The 11,696-nt window shown below is 53.1% G+C and overlaps 1 protein-coding gene across 1 annotated transcript; it reads right to left on the bottom strand.

Moving 5' to 3' along the window:
• Nucleotides 1-1,786: 1,786 nt before the first annotated feature.
• On the bottom strand, nt 1,787-6,131 carry LOC146797921 (uncharacterized). The gene is made up of 2 exons (XM_085627778.1): nt 5,965-6,131; nt 1,787-2,458 (listed from the first exon to the last, which is right to left on the bottom strand). Exons 1-2 carry the CDS (start codon nt 6,086-6,088, stop codon nt 1,842-1,844), a joined length of 741 nt encoding a protein of 246 aa, XP_085483904.1. The 5' UTR covers nt 6,089-6,131; the 3' UTR covers nt 1,787-1,841.
• Nucleotides 6,132-11,696: the final 5,565 nt, after the last annotated feature.

Consider the following 11,696-nt stretch of genomic DNA (forward strand, 5'->3'; position numbering starts at 1 on the left):
CAGCAGAGAGGAATACAAAAGTAAAAATTATTGCAATAGGAAGAATTCTCGTAATTTATTGTGATTATGCACAAAATGTTGAGGTGTGGTGACAGCTCTTAGTTGCATTATGAGGCATATAGAGATAGCATGAGCAGTAACCTCCAAATGGCTAATTCTATGTAAAATCTCTAATTGTATGTTTCACAGCTGGTCTACTGTGTGAGGTTCGTCTGCTGCACCAGAGCCAGGGCTTTCAGGACATTACATACAGGGTGTAGCACAGTGACATCTAGAGGTCATGTATGGAATTGATACCGGCTAATAGCTGATAATAAAGTACATAACGACAAAGTACGATAAAAATAAAATTGCCAGTTCAGTTTAAAATTAGATTTTAAAAAAATAGGGGGAAATAAAGCTAGTCTTCGGTACAACAATGAATGGAGGAGGGTGAGGAAATGAGGTGGCTGGATTGATATGCCACAGAATGGGGAAGCAGGCTCGAGTAGCGGCGTGAAGTTGAACTAGCATACTGTGAGGCTGGGAAAATCCCTTAATCTCCCTGTGACTAAAAAGAAATGAATGTGACCTTGTGTAATGGCAAGTGGCCCCTCGTGTCACCACTGCTTACCAAAGCAGGGGCTGGCTGGCATGGAAAGCCATGGCTCTGAGGTGAGGCGGGAGTGGACGACCAGCTGAGCAGCTTTCTTAAACAAGGATGAAATAAACAGTGCGACGTCACAGCATGCAACAAGTCTTTCCATGTTTCTGGCGCAGGGGCGGGAGGGGTGTGGTATAATAAACACAGCTGCGGACCTCGGTCGTCGGGGCAAAGGTTCGAGGCTCGCCGTAGGCTCCATAAAAAATATGCTGATAGCAATAACTTATCGCGCAATAAACAGACCACACCGTGTCTTTAGCGTAAAAGGCCATTTATTAGGACCAGGCTGCACAACATTAAACAATAACCAAACATTATATGAATAAACTTTCCCCCAACACTCTACCATCCTTCACTCCTTTCACCCACTCCACACTCCCCTTTTGTACCACTCCATGCCCCTTCCGTTCCTCACCATTCCACAAACCTCCTTGCATCCTCCCGGCTCTCCTCGGCCATTCCACTCACGCCTCCAATACCCCCACCTCGTTCACTCTTCCCCCCCCGAGGGATGGGTGTGCCCGCTAATGACTCCCCCCACCCCTCCAAAGTACCGCCACCCCGCAGCCTGTCCTAAACTGGCACGCTGTAGCCAACCCTGGAAACCCAACCCTCAACTGCAGGGCGGGTGGGTGGCCTTTTCTAAACCCTCCCGATGGTGCCGAGCGCAGGAAGAGGAAGTCGCCTTCCTCCCCTGCGCTCATATACCCACCCCCTAACTCCACCCCTTGACCCTACCTGGTCCTACCCTCGCGCGAATGACCCCGGGGGAAGACTAGTCTGCGACTCTGCTTCCCCCGGGGCCCGGCATCGCGCAATAAACAGACCACACCGTGTCTTTAGCGTAAAAGGCCATTTATTAGGACCAGGCTGCACAACATTAAACAATAACCAAACATTATATGAATAAACTTTCCCCCAACACTCTACCATCCTTCACTCCTTTCACCCACTCCACACTCCCCTTTTGTACCACTCCATGCCCCTTCCGTTCCTCACCATTCCACAAACCTCCTTGCATCCTCCCGGCTCTCCTCGGCCATTCCACTCACGCCTCCAATACCCCCACCTCGTTCACTCTTCCCCCCCCGAGGGATGGGTGTGCCCGCTAATGACTCCCCCCACCCCTCCAAAGTACCGCCAACCAGGTAGCCCCCTGTAGGGCGGGTACCTGCCCCACCCCCTAGGCCAGGGCCCCTCACACATCCCTGCGACACCAAATTGCCTCATTCCAGAGCTTGCTGACCACATCCCTCATCTCCATCATATAGTAGGCGTTCCCCAGTCTAGACAGATGCACCCCGTCATCCCTAAATAGCAGTGGTTCCTCCAGTCGCAGTCCTGGGTGACTGATCACCTTGACGTCCTTCTCCCCACAAAAAACGCGCATTGCTCTGTTCAATTTTCGACGCGCTTTCTCAATTGCCCCATGCTTAACAGCTCCCCTCCAGATCCTCCTCGGAACAAACTCTGTCCATGCAATGCAAGCCCCCGCCAGTCTGTGCTTAAGTACTTCCAAGTCTCTCTGCATCAGCTGTAAGAGCGCCAAACCCGACAGCCGAACCAAGTCATTTTCCCCCAGGTGTATAATCAACAGATCCGGGCAACCCTTCTGTGGGACCATCTTCGTGAGCCAGGGCAGTAGTGCCCCCCATCGCATTCCCCCTTTACCCCACCAGTGCACTTCGTGAAGTTGTCCTCTGAGTCCCAGGTTACGGCCGTACACCTGTTGCTCCGCATATTTCGACGCCCAGTGCACAAAAGAATGCCCCACGATCCATGTGACCGTCTTGGCCCCAGGGCCTCCCACGCAACCTAAGAAAGAAACAGAGGTTAGAGACGCACCAAGAATGCCACACCCCGCACCATCCAACCCCCCACACCCCGCCCCGTCACTTTCGCACGTAACGCTCACAACACCTTGACCTCCACCTCCCAATCTGTCGGATCCTATCCCAGGACCACCCCAGCCGAGCAGCCGCTGTCGCCGCCCCAATCCGGAAGGAGTGAGTTCCAAAACCCGCCGGCTCCAAACCCACACGCACCAACGCCATGCGCAACACCGCCAACAACTGGCCAGCCGTCACTCGTGCCCCAGACTTGTGACAAAATATTTCCCCTACCCCAAGCTGCCGCACCCTCACAAAAGCCTGCCACTCAGCCACCGGGCACACACCCCCTCCCTGATTCTCATTCAGCCAAACCCACTTACCCCGGCCCAACTGATCTGTCTTCGACCGACCGAGCCAAATCCCCAGGCGCCCCGCATCCAATCTGACGTCCTCATACCTCCGCCCCTCCCCAGCCCGCGTGCCCAGCAACTCAGACACCCGGAATGCCCCAAAAAACATCCAGACCATGCACAAGCGAAAAACCCGAACCTCAAACTCATCATAGCAACAGAGCGGCAACGCCGCAACCAACCGAACCAACACCTCAAACGTTATGGCCTCCCGCGGCACAGAGCCCCCAACCCGCTCCCTACCCCAACCCCGCAACACCCTACTAACAATCACACCTTTCGTAGGGTCAAAACCAAAAAACAGACAGCAATAAAAGGACACCCCTGCCAGTTTTCCTGAAATGGTTGCCGCCGACAACCCCTTATCCATGCAGTGCAGCACAAACTGTAATACTCCCCGCTCCACCCCCACCTGTCCCCCAGCCTCAGAAACCCCGCTCCAACCCATAAAGGCGACAAACTCTGCCCACGCCCGTCTGTAGGTCCGCCTGGTGGTAACAGCAACAGAATTTTCAACTAGGTCAACCACCCTCACTCCCCTAGGGCCCAAATGCCATCCGGCAGCCCCGTCTTGCACAGATCCGCTCCAGGTGCCAGTCGCCGGAATCGCTGCCACTGCGAACGAGACAAAGCATCCGCAATGTCATTATTCGCCCCTGGCACATGCTTGGCTCGAAAAGTCACATTCAGCCGCAAACACTTCAGCATGAAACTCCTCAACAAGCGCAACACCCTCAGGTCCCTTGCCCTCTGCCGGTTGACCAACTCGACCACCGTCATGTTGTCCACATGGAACAACACCGCCCTGTTTTGAAACTCCGAACCCCACACTTCCAGTGCCACCAACAAAGGAAAAAATTCCAAAAAGGCAATGCTCCTCCCCTGCTTCCTCCAGTGTTCCGGCCAGGTCTCTGCACACCACCTCCCGTCCCAGAAAATGCCAAAGCCATCCGCCCCAGCTGCATCCGAGTAAATTTGGATTTGCCAAACCGTGTTTTCCTCCACAAAGTCCAATGAGACCCCATTGAACTCCATCAAGAACAGCAACCACGTCCGCAGATCCGCCCTCACTCCCATGGAGATCCTGACCCTGTGGTGTGGAAGAACTGCCCCCGACATGGCCATGCCGAGCCGTCGGCAGAACGTCCGCCCTGCCCTGACTACCCGGCACGCAAAGTTCAAGAACCCCAGCAACCTCTGGACCGCCCGCAGCGCAATCCGTTTCTCACCAATCGCCCACTGGAGGCACTCCTGAATTTCCTCTACCTTCGCGGCCGGGAGCCTCGCTGTCCATTGGATGGAATCCAGCTCAATGCCCAAGAATGTCAGAACGCAAGCCGGCCCACTCGTCTTTTCGGGCGCCAACGGAACCCCAAATCCCTCCGCCAACTCCTGGAACCCCGACAGAGCCCTGCCACAGTCCCCCGAACCTGCCTTCCCCAGAAAGAGGAAATCATCCAGATAGTGCGTGACATCCCGGTGCCCAGTCCGCTGCGTGAAGGCCCACTGCAGGAAGGTGCTAAACATCTCGAACAATGCGCAAGAAATCGCACACCCCATGGGCAAGACTTTGTCCACGAAGATGGCCCCCCCGAACTGCATCCCGAGGAGCGCAAAATCCGCCGGGTGTATAGGTAGCAAGCGGAAAGCCGACTTTACGTCACATTTTGCCAATTCCGCCCCCGGCCCACACACCCGCACAAGGCGGATCGCATCGTCCACCGACGCATACAGCACCCGGGAATCCTCCTCCGCGATGAAGTCGTTCACTGACTGCCCCTCCGGCCACGATAGGTGATGAATCATCCGAAACTCACCCTCCTCCTTTTTGGGCACCACCCCCAGTGGAGAAACGATCAAATCCTCCATCGGCCAGTCATAAAAGGGGCCCGCAATCCTGCCTTCCTCCACCTCCTTCAAGAGTTTAGCCGCCACCACCCCCGGCAATTCCTTCGCTGACTTGAGGTTGTCGGCCCATCTCCGAGATCTGGGACCTTGATACCCGACCCGAAAACCATCCGTAAAGCCCCACCGAATCTTTAAGGCGGCCTCCCTGTCCGGGTAAAGGGAGAGCCACGGGGCCATCGCCTCCACCCTAACCGGTGTAGGGGCCCTTCTGTCCAGTCTGCCCCTTCCCCTTGGCATTTCGCCATTGTTCGGAAGGAGTGGTGAGTGTAAGGCATTGCGTAAGGGGGTGCTTCCCCCCGCACTTAGAGCACTCGTGCTTGAACTTGCACGGGTACCTGGAACAATACCCCCGATTGTAACTCCAACAGGCCCCGGTATTGTAAGTGCCGGGCTTGCTAGACTGTCCAGCCCCACCTGTGGGTGCTGTGGTCCCCCCCGCCCCAGTATGGGCGGGACGCGACTGAAAAGACCGATACGAGACCGGCAAACCACTCGCCGTGTGAGTTGATGCGGATGAATGCGTAGACGCCATCCATTGCATCCACAATTCCTGGTCCACCTCACCCCAATGCTTCTCGGGGTTCGCACTGACCCGCGCCCTGAACTCCTCATCATAACTCAACCACGCGAAACCCCCAAACTGCATCTGAGCCTTCCTGATGATATCCATGTATTTCAGCAATGCGATTGCCCTATCGGGATGCTTCTCGCAATAGATACTCGCGTAAATGAGAAAGGCCGAGGTCCAATTCTCCATATTTACCGGCACCCTCGGCCGCCTAGTCAGCTCCCACTCCTCTTCCTTGGAGCCCTCTTTGGCCTGCACTTCCCTATGCAGCAATTTAAAAACGTCCACGTACTCATGCTTCCAGATCTTTCCCTTTATTTTGTCGGACAAGTTCGACCCCAACGGCATAGCCAGGCCCATGTAGGGCAGTTTTTTCGGGAGCTTACTCCCCGACGCCTCCTCCTTACCCCCATCCTTCTCTGTCTGCACCCCCGCCGACGCCACCGCCTTGCCCCCAACCGCTTTGTCCTTAGTCGGGAGCCCACCCTTGGGAGCCTCCACCACCTCCCTCACAGAACCGTCCCCCACCCCAACCGACCTACAAGCCTTCTTCCTTCCCCCCATTGCGACCCCCGTCCCACACCGACCACCAAACCCGCTCACCTGTCAAAGTCGGCTGTCGCTCGCTGAGCCGTCCTCCGGAGGGGGTCGCCCGCCGCTTCTCTCCCGTCTCCTTGTCCGCCGATCTCCGGGGAACCTGTAACACACCAACCTCTCTGTTGTCCATGCCTGCGCCCGTCTCGTCACAGTCATCCCGCACCTCCCCGTCCTCCAGCTCATCACTTTCCGCCTCATAATCCAACTCCACATCTGCCTCCACACCTCCAGGCACCCACAACACCTCTCTCGCCGCTCTCTTCACGCCCTTGCCATTCAGTTCACCAGACATGCGTGACCCCTTCCCCCCCGCTGCCACTGCCCGCTCCCGCGCTGGAGGGACGGCCGCCGCGGACCGCCCTACTGCTTCTTGACGGCGGTAAGGGGCCGTCTTGCGCCCCACCGTACTCCCCTTAACTCTGCCGACAGCCGCCGGCTTGGATCCCCCCCCGCCCCCCAGGTCGCTCAAACCTGGGCGGGCCCCGGCACCATCGGGCCTCAAAGCCGTCCTGGCCGTCCCTGCCTGCGTCCGCGGACCCCTGACAGCCCCCCCCACCCGCCCCCTCGCCCTCTCTGCCCTCCCCCGCTCCTCTTGCTCTGCCCACCGCTCCTCCTCCGACGTGGGCGACGGGGGCCCCTCCGCCTCGGCCTCCCACACCGCACCCACCCACCCCTCCTGCTCAGCCCGCCGCGCATCCTCCACTTGCGCCCGGAGGCGCTGTTCCCGCAGCCTGTCCTCCCAAGTCCACGCGCACCAACCCGGAAGCCGTGGGGGGGGGCGGGTACCCAAAGACCCCCCCTCCAAAATCCCCACGGCAGACTGTCCGAGCCCCGCCGACGGCACGCCCCCTCCGGGCGGAACCGCGAGAACCCCCCCTCCCGGCCGCCCCGCGCCGCCAACCGACACACCAGGGGTCGACGCCCGGGACCCCCCCCGAGACAAATCAAGGGGGCCCTCAGACTCCAAAGCCCCCCCCACTCCCTCCCCACCAGCCAGCACATCCCCCGCCCCGGCCGCAGGCCCCAGCCCCCCAGCCCCCACCCCCGCCACAACCTCCTCCACCTCGCCCCCCCAGCCGCCACGAGCCCCAACCCTGGCCCCCCCGCTCCCCCATCTGCCCCACCCTCCACAACGCCGGCCCGCCCGGCCGCAGCCGCAATCACCGGGAGCCGCTCCTCCACGGCCAACGCCGACGCCACGCCCCCGTCCGCCTCGTGGGCCTGAAACGTCAATGGGGGAAAACGAAGCCGCGGAGGCAGGCTCCTGCGCCGGCCTCCGCGCGCCTGGCTCGCTCGGCCCGCACCCCGCCCCCTCCCCCGCAGACCCGAGAGACACAGAGGTGGCGGCAGCGGTGGCTCCTCCTGACACGCCAGTACCGCCGCCGCCACCCCCGCCGAGGCCGCCCGCGGAGCCCTCTCATAACCCACCCACGCCTCTCCCAGCACCCCGGGCCACAAAAGATCCTCCCTCCCGGCCCGCCCCAGAACCAACAACGCCCGCCTCACCTCCTCGGAGGTCGCCACACCGTCGGCACCGTCACACGCCATCCACAACGTTCCGCCTGCCACAACAACGAGGAAAGCACCGACCAAATGCCCCAAGGCCTAACCCTACACTACTCTCGTCACACACCCTTTTCTAAACCCTCCCGATGGTGCCGAGCGCAGGAAGAGGAAGTCGCCTTCCTCCCCTGCGCTCATATACCCACCCCCTAACTCCACCCCTTGACCCTACCTGGTCCTACCCTCGCGCGAATGACCCCGGGGGAAGACTAGTCTGCGACTCTGCTTCCCCCGGGGCCCGGCAATGTAAACTATAAAAAACATAATTAAGCAATGGTTGAACCTGCATAGTTACAGGATCGGGTGAACAAATGTTGCCGATCAAAAATAAACAGACATGGTCTTGACATGCACAGAAAATGTGGCACGATAAGAGCAAGATTTACAGCCCTGTTTACAACAGAGCTCGGTAAACCACGAGAACTGGTCTCCAGTGGTTTAGCTTACATTCTAACAGTTTGTTTAATAAGCTTGTTTCAGTTAATTAAAATATTTCGTTTTTTCCGAAACAAAATATAGAAAACCATGGCAACTTGGAGACTTTTTCTCGGAGATAAGGTGCGCTGTGCAAAATTGTACGCCATTATTAAAACAGAATTAATCAACTATAAAATACAGCGTTGTAACAGCAGGGGCTGAACAGCGTTGGATTGTCATGCAAGTCATCTCCAGAGGAAAGCTAAACTTGTACAAGGCCTCGCTCCAATACGTTAAAATACTTGCAGCCAGACTCTGGATAATAATTATAAGGCAACTTCTTAATGCTAAAATAAATTATATGGCTTATTGAACTCGGTGCCAGTTCCTGTTACAGAAAATGTAAGAGAAGGAGGAAGATTTATACAAGGCCCTCCTCTACTGTTACTTAATGTTAAACAGTGGGGCATAGCTTCCCTTGTGTGGGCCGACTGTAACATTTTAAGCCAACGTTAAAGAGGGATGCTCACTAGAGCATTTTTTCGACAACATCCTACATGGGACGTGTGATCGAACGACCGTTCGCGCTGAGAACCATTTATGTGTCGAGCCACTGGATGACGTAAGCGTGCAGGTGCTCGCAGCACTTCAGGACGGATAGCAAACTGAAAACAGAGATCCAAATAGGAACGAAGGGGGTGGGCTAGCCATGGGAGTGGCAACGATGAGCCCCTTGAATACTTTCTTTAACTTTTTGTTTTTTGCAGAGTTTTATATAGCGCGAACTTGACCCGAATCCAATCAGGTATCAGAGAGCTTTACATAGCACCAGTTACGTTACATGAGGACACACCAGTGCTTTAAATGGGCTGGTACTCGCCGGTACTGAGTACCGGCACTTTTTCATTTTCTCCCCTTGAGTACCGGCACTTTTTCTAGAACGAAGAGAGTACCGGTACTCATGGGGACCTGACTATCACCAAGGCAGCGCTCCCTACATCCCTCAACTGATACCAAGACAGCACTTTTATCAAGCACTGCACGGAATCAATCACAGGAGCTCGTCACCAGGACACAGGTGAGCTGCTTTGTAAGTCATCAGAGCAGGGGTGTGTCTGCAGAGTCATTCGCTTATCCATTGATCTTTCACAGTGCGGCTGAGAGGGGGCTGTAAAATCTAATGGGTGGGTGCCACTGTTCAGGACATAACAAAAGAACGTAAGCTAATGCTTTTACCGTCGCCACGCATTTTAAATAGGAATGGATCTTGTTAGCAAACTCGCCGAGTCCTATTTTATCGACCTTGGACAGACTGTAAGTCCAAAGAAAAATGTGGAGATTGGCACCTGGTTCCCCAGTACAGACATTGTCAGCTCTGGCCCTAACTCAGGTTTGCAAATGTTCCAGGAGAGACTTGTGTACTGGACAGATGACTCAGTGGGCTGTAGGCCACCGGTTCGATTTAAGGCAGGCCGAAGCAGCATGTCATCCTTAAGCGGTTGATAAAATGAATGCGTTTTAGTTAGAAAAATCCGTTATGCAATGGCCTCATTAGTATTCAGACCTTGAGGTTTGATACATAAACTGTACTCATTTCTTTGGAAAGCTTCACATTACAAACTTTATTTCAAACCGTTTGCAAGTGCGAGTGGTTCCGTTTAAAAAGTACTACTTTTATGTACAGATTACAAAATCGAAGCAAATGGGAAATATTTGCTGAGGTGAACTTTGTGGATGCTGTATTCAGAAAGGAAGGTTTACTGAAAGTCATAGTAAGTGACAGTGGAGGCAACTTAAAGCTGAAACCTTCTAACAGTACATCAGCAGGAGAAGGTAAATCTGCCTACCACCCTGAAGGAAATTGGAGTTTGCAACAGTTTAAAAGCGAAGATAAAGAGGATATTGAGTTGGCAAAAAAACAAATAAACTGAATTGGGAGAAATAATTAAGACAAGCATTGGCAAAGCCAATAGATCTTGTAATGGGACAGTTAATAAGAAGTTTTATGAAGTGGCCAGAAGAAACATGGAAGGAATGGCAGTGAGAGGGGGTAGAAGAAACAGGATAGGGAGAGGTGGAGAGGAGAAGAAACAAGATGGAGGAGGGCAGGTGAAGGTTAAAAAGCGCTGTGACCTGGCCAGCGTTCAAGGCATCAAATCATAAAAAAAAAAAAAAGAAATAGCACCTGAATCATAGCGCAAGCAGCAAATGAACACTATTTAAAGTTCTTTTTAATATTTATTTCATCGACAATTGCAAATGCAAGAATGCATTTGACGTTTATTATAATAAGTAGATAAGGCATATAATATCAATTATTATCTGAATTAACACAAGTGGGATCATGGTGTGTATTTTTATTACACATAGTGCAGCCAGATCAGATGTGTAGAAACTTTATTCTTTCTGATATCACATCTGCAGCGTGTTTACTCCTTCCACCACTCCTTTCAACCACATAAAACGGAATTTTGAAAGGCTGAGCCACCAACAGCAATATCGCTATTGTTTGTTTGTCAGCATTTCTCATTCAGTGGCAGAGAGAGAGAGAGAATATGCTGCTCACTAAAGTTATACAAACTAAAGCAACTCTGGTTTCCAGGTTTGACAGAAACACTCACTAGTGGCGTGAATGAAAAGACTGCCTGATTAATTCCTCGCTTTTTGCAGTTGCGCCTTCACCAATCACAAGAACCAGAAAGCATAAGTAAGTGAGCCTGGGGCATCATAAGTAGCAATAAAGTGGATAACTCTGGAGGTTAATGCACTTTCTTGAAAGATCTGTGTACATTCTAATCAAAGGTTCAACTCACCATAATATTGCATAGAGGATCAATGTGTCTGCTGGAAAGCACAGCATGCAACGTGTAAATCACAGATTAGTTGTTTTATGTAGATAGCTTAGTTGATTACTTTTTTTGTTGCATAGAGCCTTGTGTTACCTGCAGGTCAAAAGTTAACATCCCTGTATTATAGCTTAGTGAGTTATGAACCTGCAGCAAGGACCTGACTGCAAACAAGAAGACATATATTTAGAACTTGCTGTCTTTTCCTCAATACTTTCTTAATTTAAAGTTGCTAAAAAAAAGAACATTCTTTGGATAGTAAAAAACACTTATTAGTAAGCGCCATATATACAGTTATTTGTGAGATAACTAAAGGACGGATACATCCCACATTCAAACAATGCATACAACCTTGACACGGTCAAAAAGCTAACCCCGCCCCTTGTTTCTCCTTAGCAACGCCCTTATGCCCGCCCTAAATTCCTTCCACAGCTCCTTTTGGTGAGTACCTGCACTTATTTGTTTCCTTTTAAAGCACTGGGACACACATTCAATCTTTGTTAGGCATGGGGAGATTAAGTGATTTGCCCAGAATCACAGGATGTTCAGCATCATCATTACCGAGACTCGAACCCAGTTCCCCAGGTCCGAGGTCGAGCGCCCTAGCCGTTAGGCCAACTTGTTGATGGTGTGTAGCTTTGTGGTGGAACAGCGGCACAGACTGACAACTACCACTGCAGGAGACAGGTGGTGGTGGTGGGGGGTATTCTTCTGTGGCCAGTGTTGGGAGCTAAGATACAAGTGACAGCCTGACGGCTGCAGGAAATGAATTAGAAAGAATATTACACCAGCATTGAAAATGCAGCAGGTCTCGCCTTTGTTTAAGTTAAAGCAATTTTGTTTGTGAATGGTGGTGTTTTTAGCTTTGCTTTTATTATTGTTTTAGCAAACATGCATGTATATATATATATA

The sequence above is a fragment of the Triturus cristatus genome, chromosome 9 (assembly GCF_964204655.1).
Source record: "Triturus cristatus chromosome 9, aTriCri1.1, whole genome shotgun sequence".
NCBI lineage: Eukaryota > Metazoa > Chordata > Amphibia > Caudata > Salamandridae > Triturus > Triturus cristatus.

Excerpts from the sequence above, each read along its gene's own strand:
- LOC146797921 (XM_085627778.1), bottom strand. The coding sequence starts at position 6,088 with ATGGACAACAGAGAGGTTGGTGTGTTACAGGTTCCCCGGAGATCGGCG. Across the intron at positions 2,459-5,964 it reads GCGACAGCCGACTTTGACAG|GTTGCGTGGGAGGCCCTGGG; the intron begins GTGAGCGGGTTT and ends TTTCTTTCTTAG.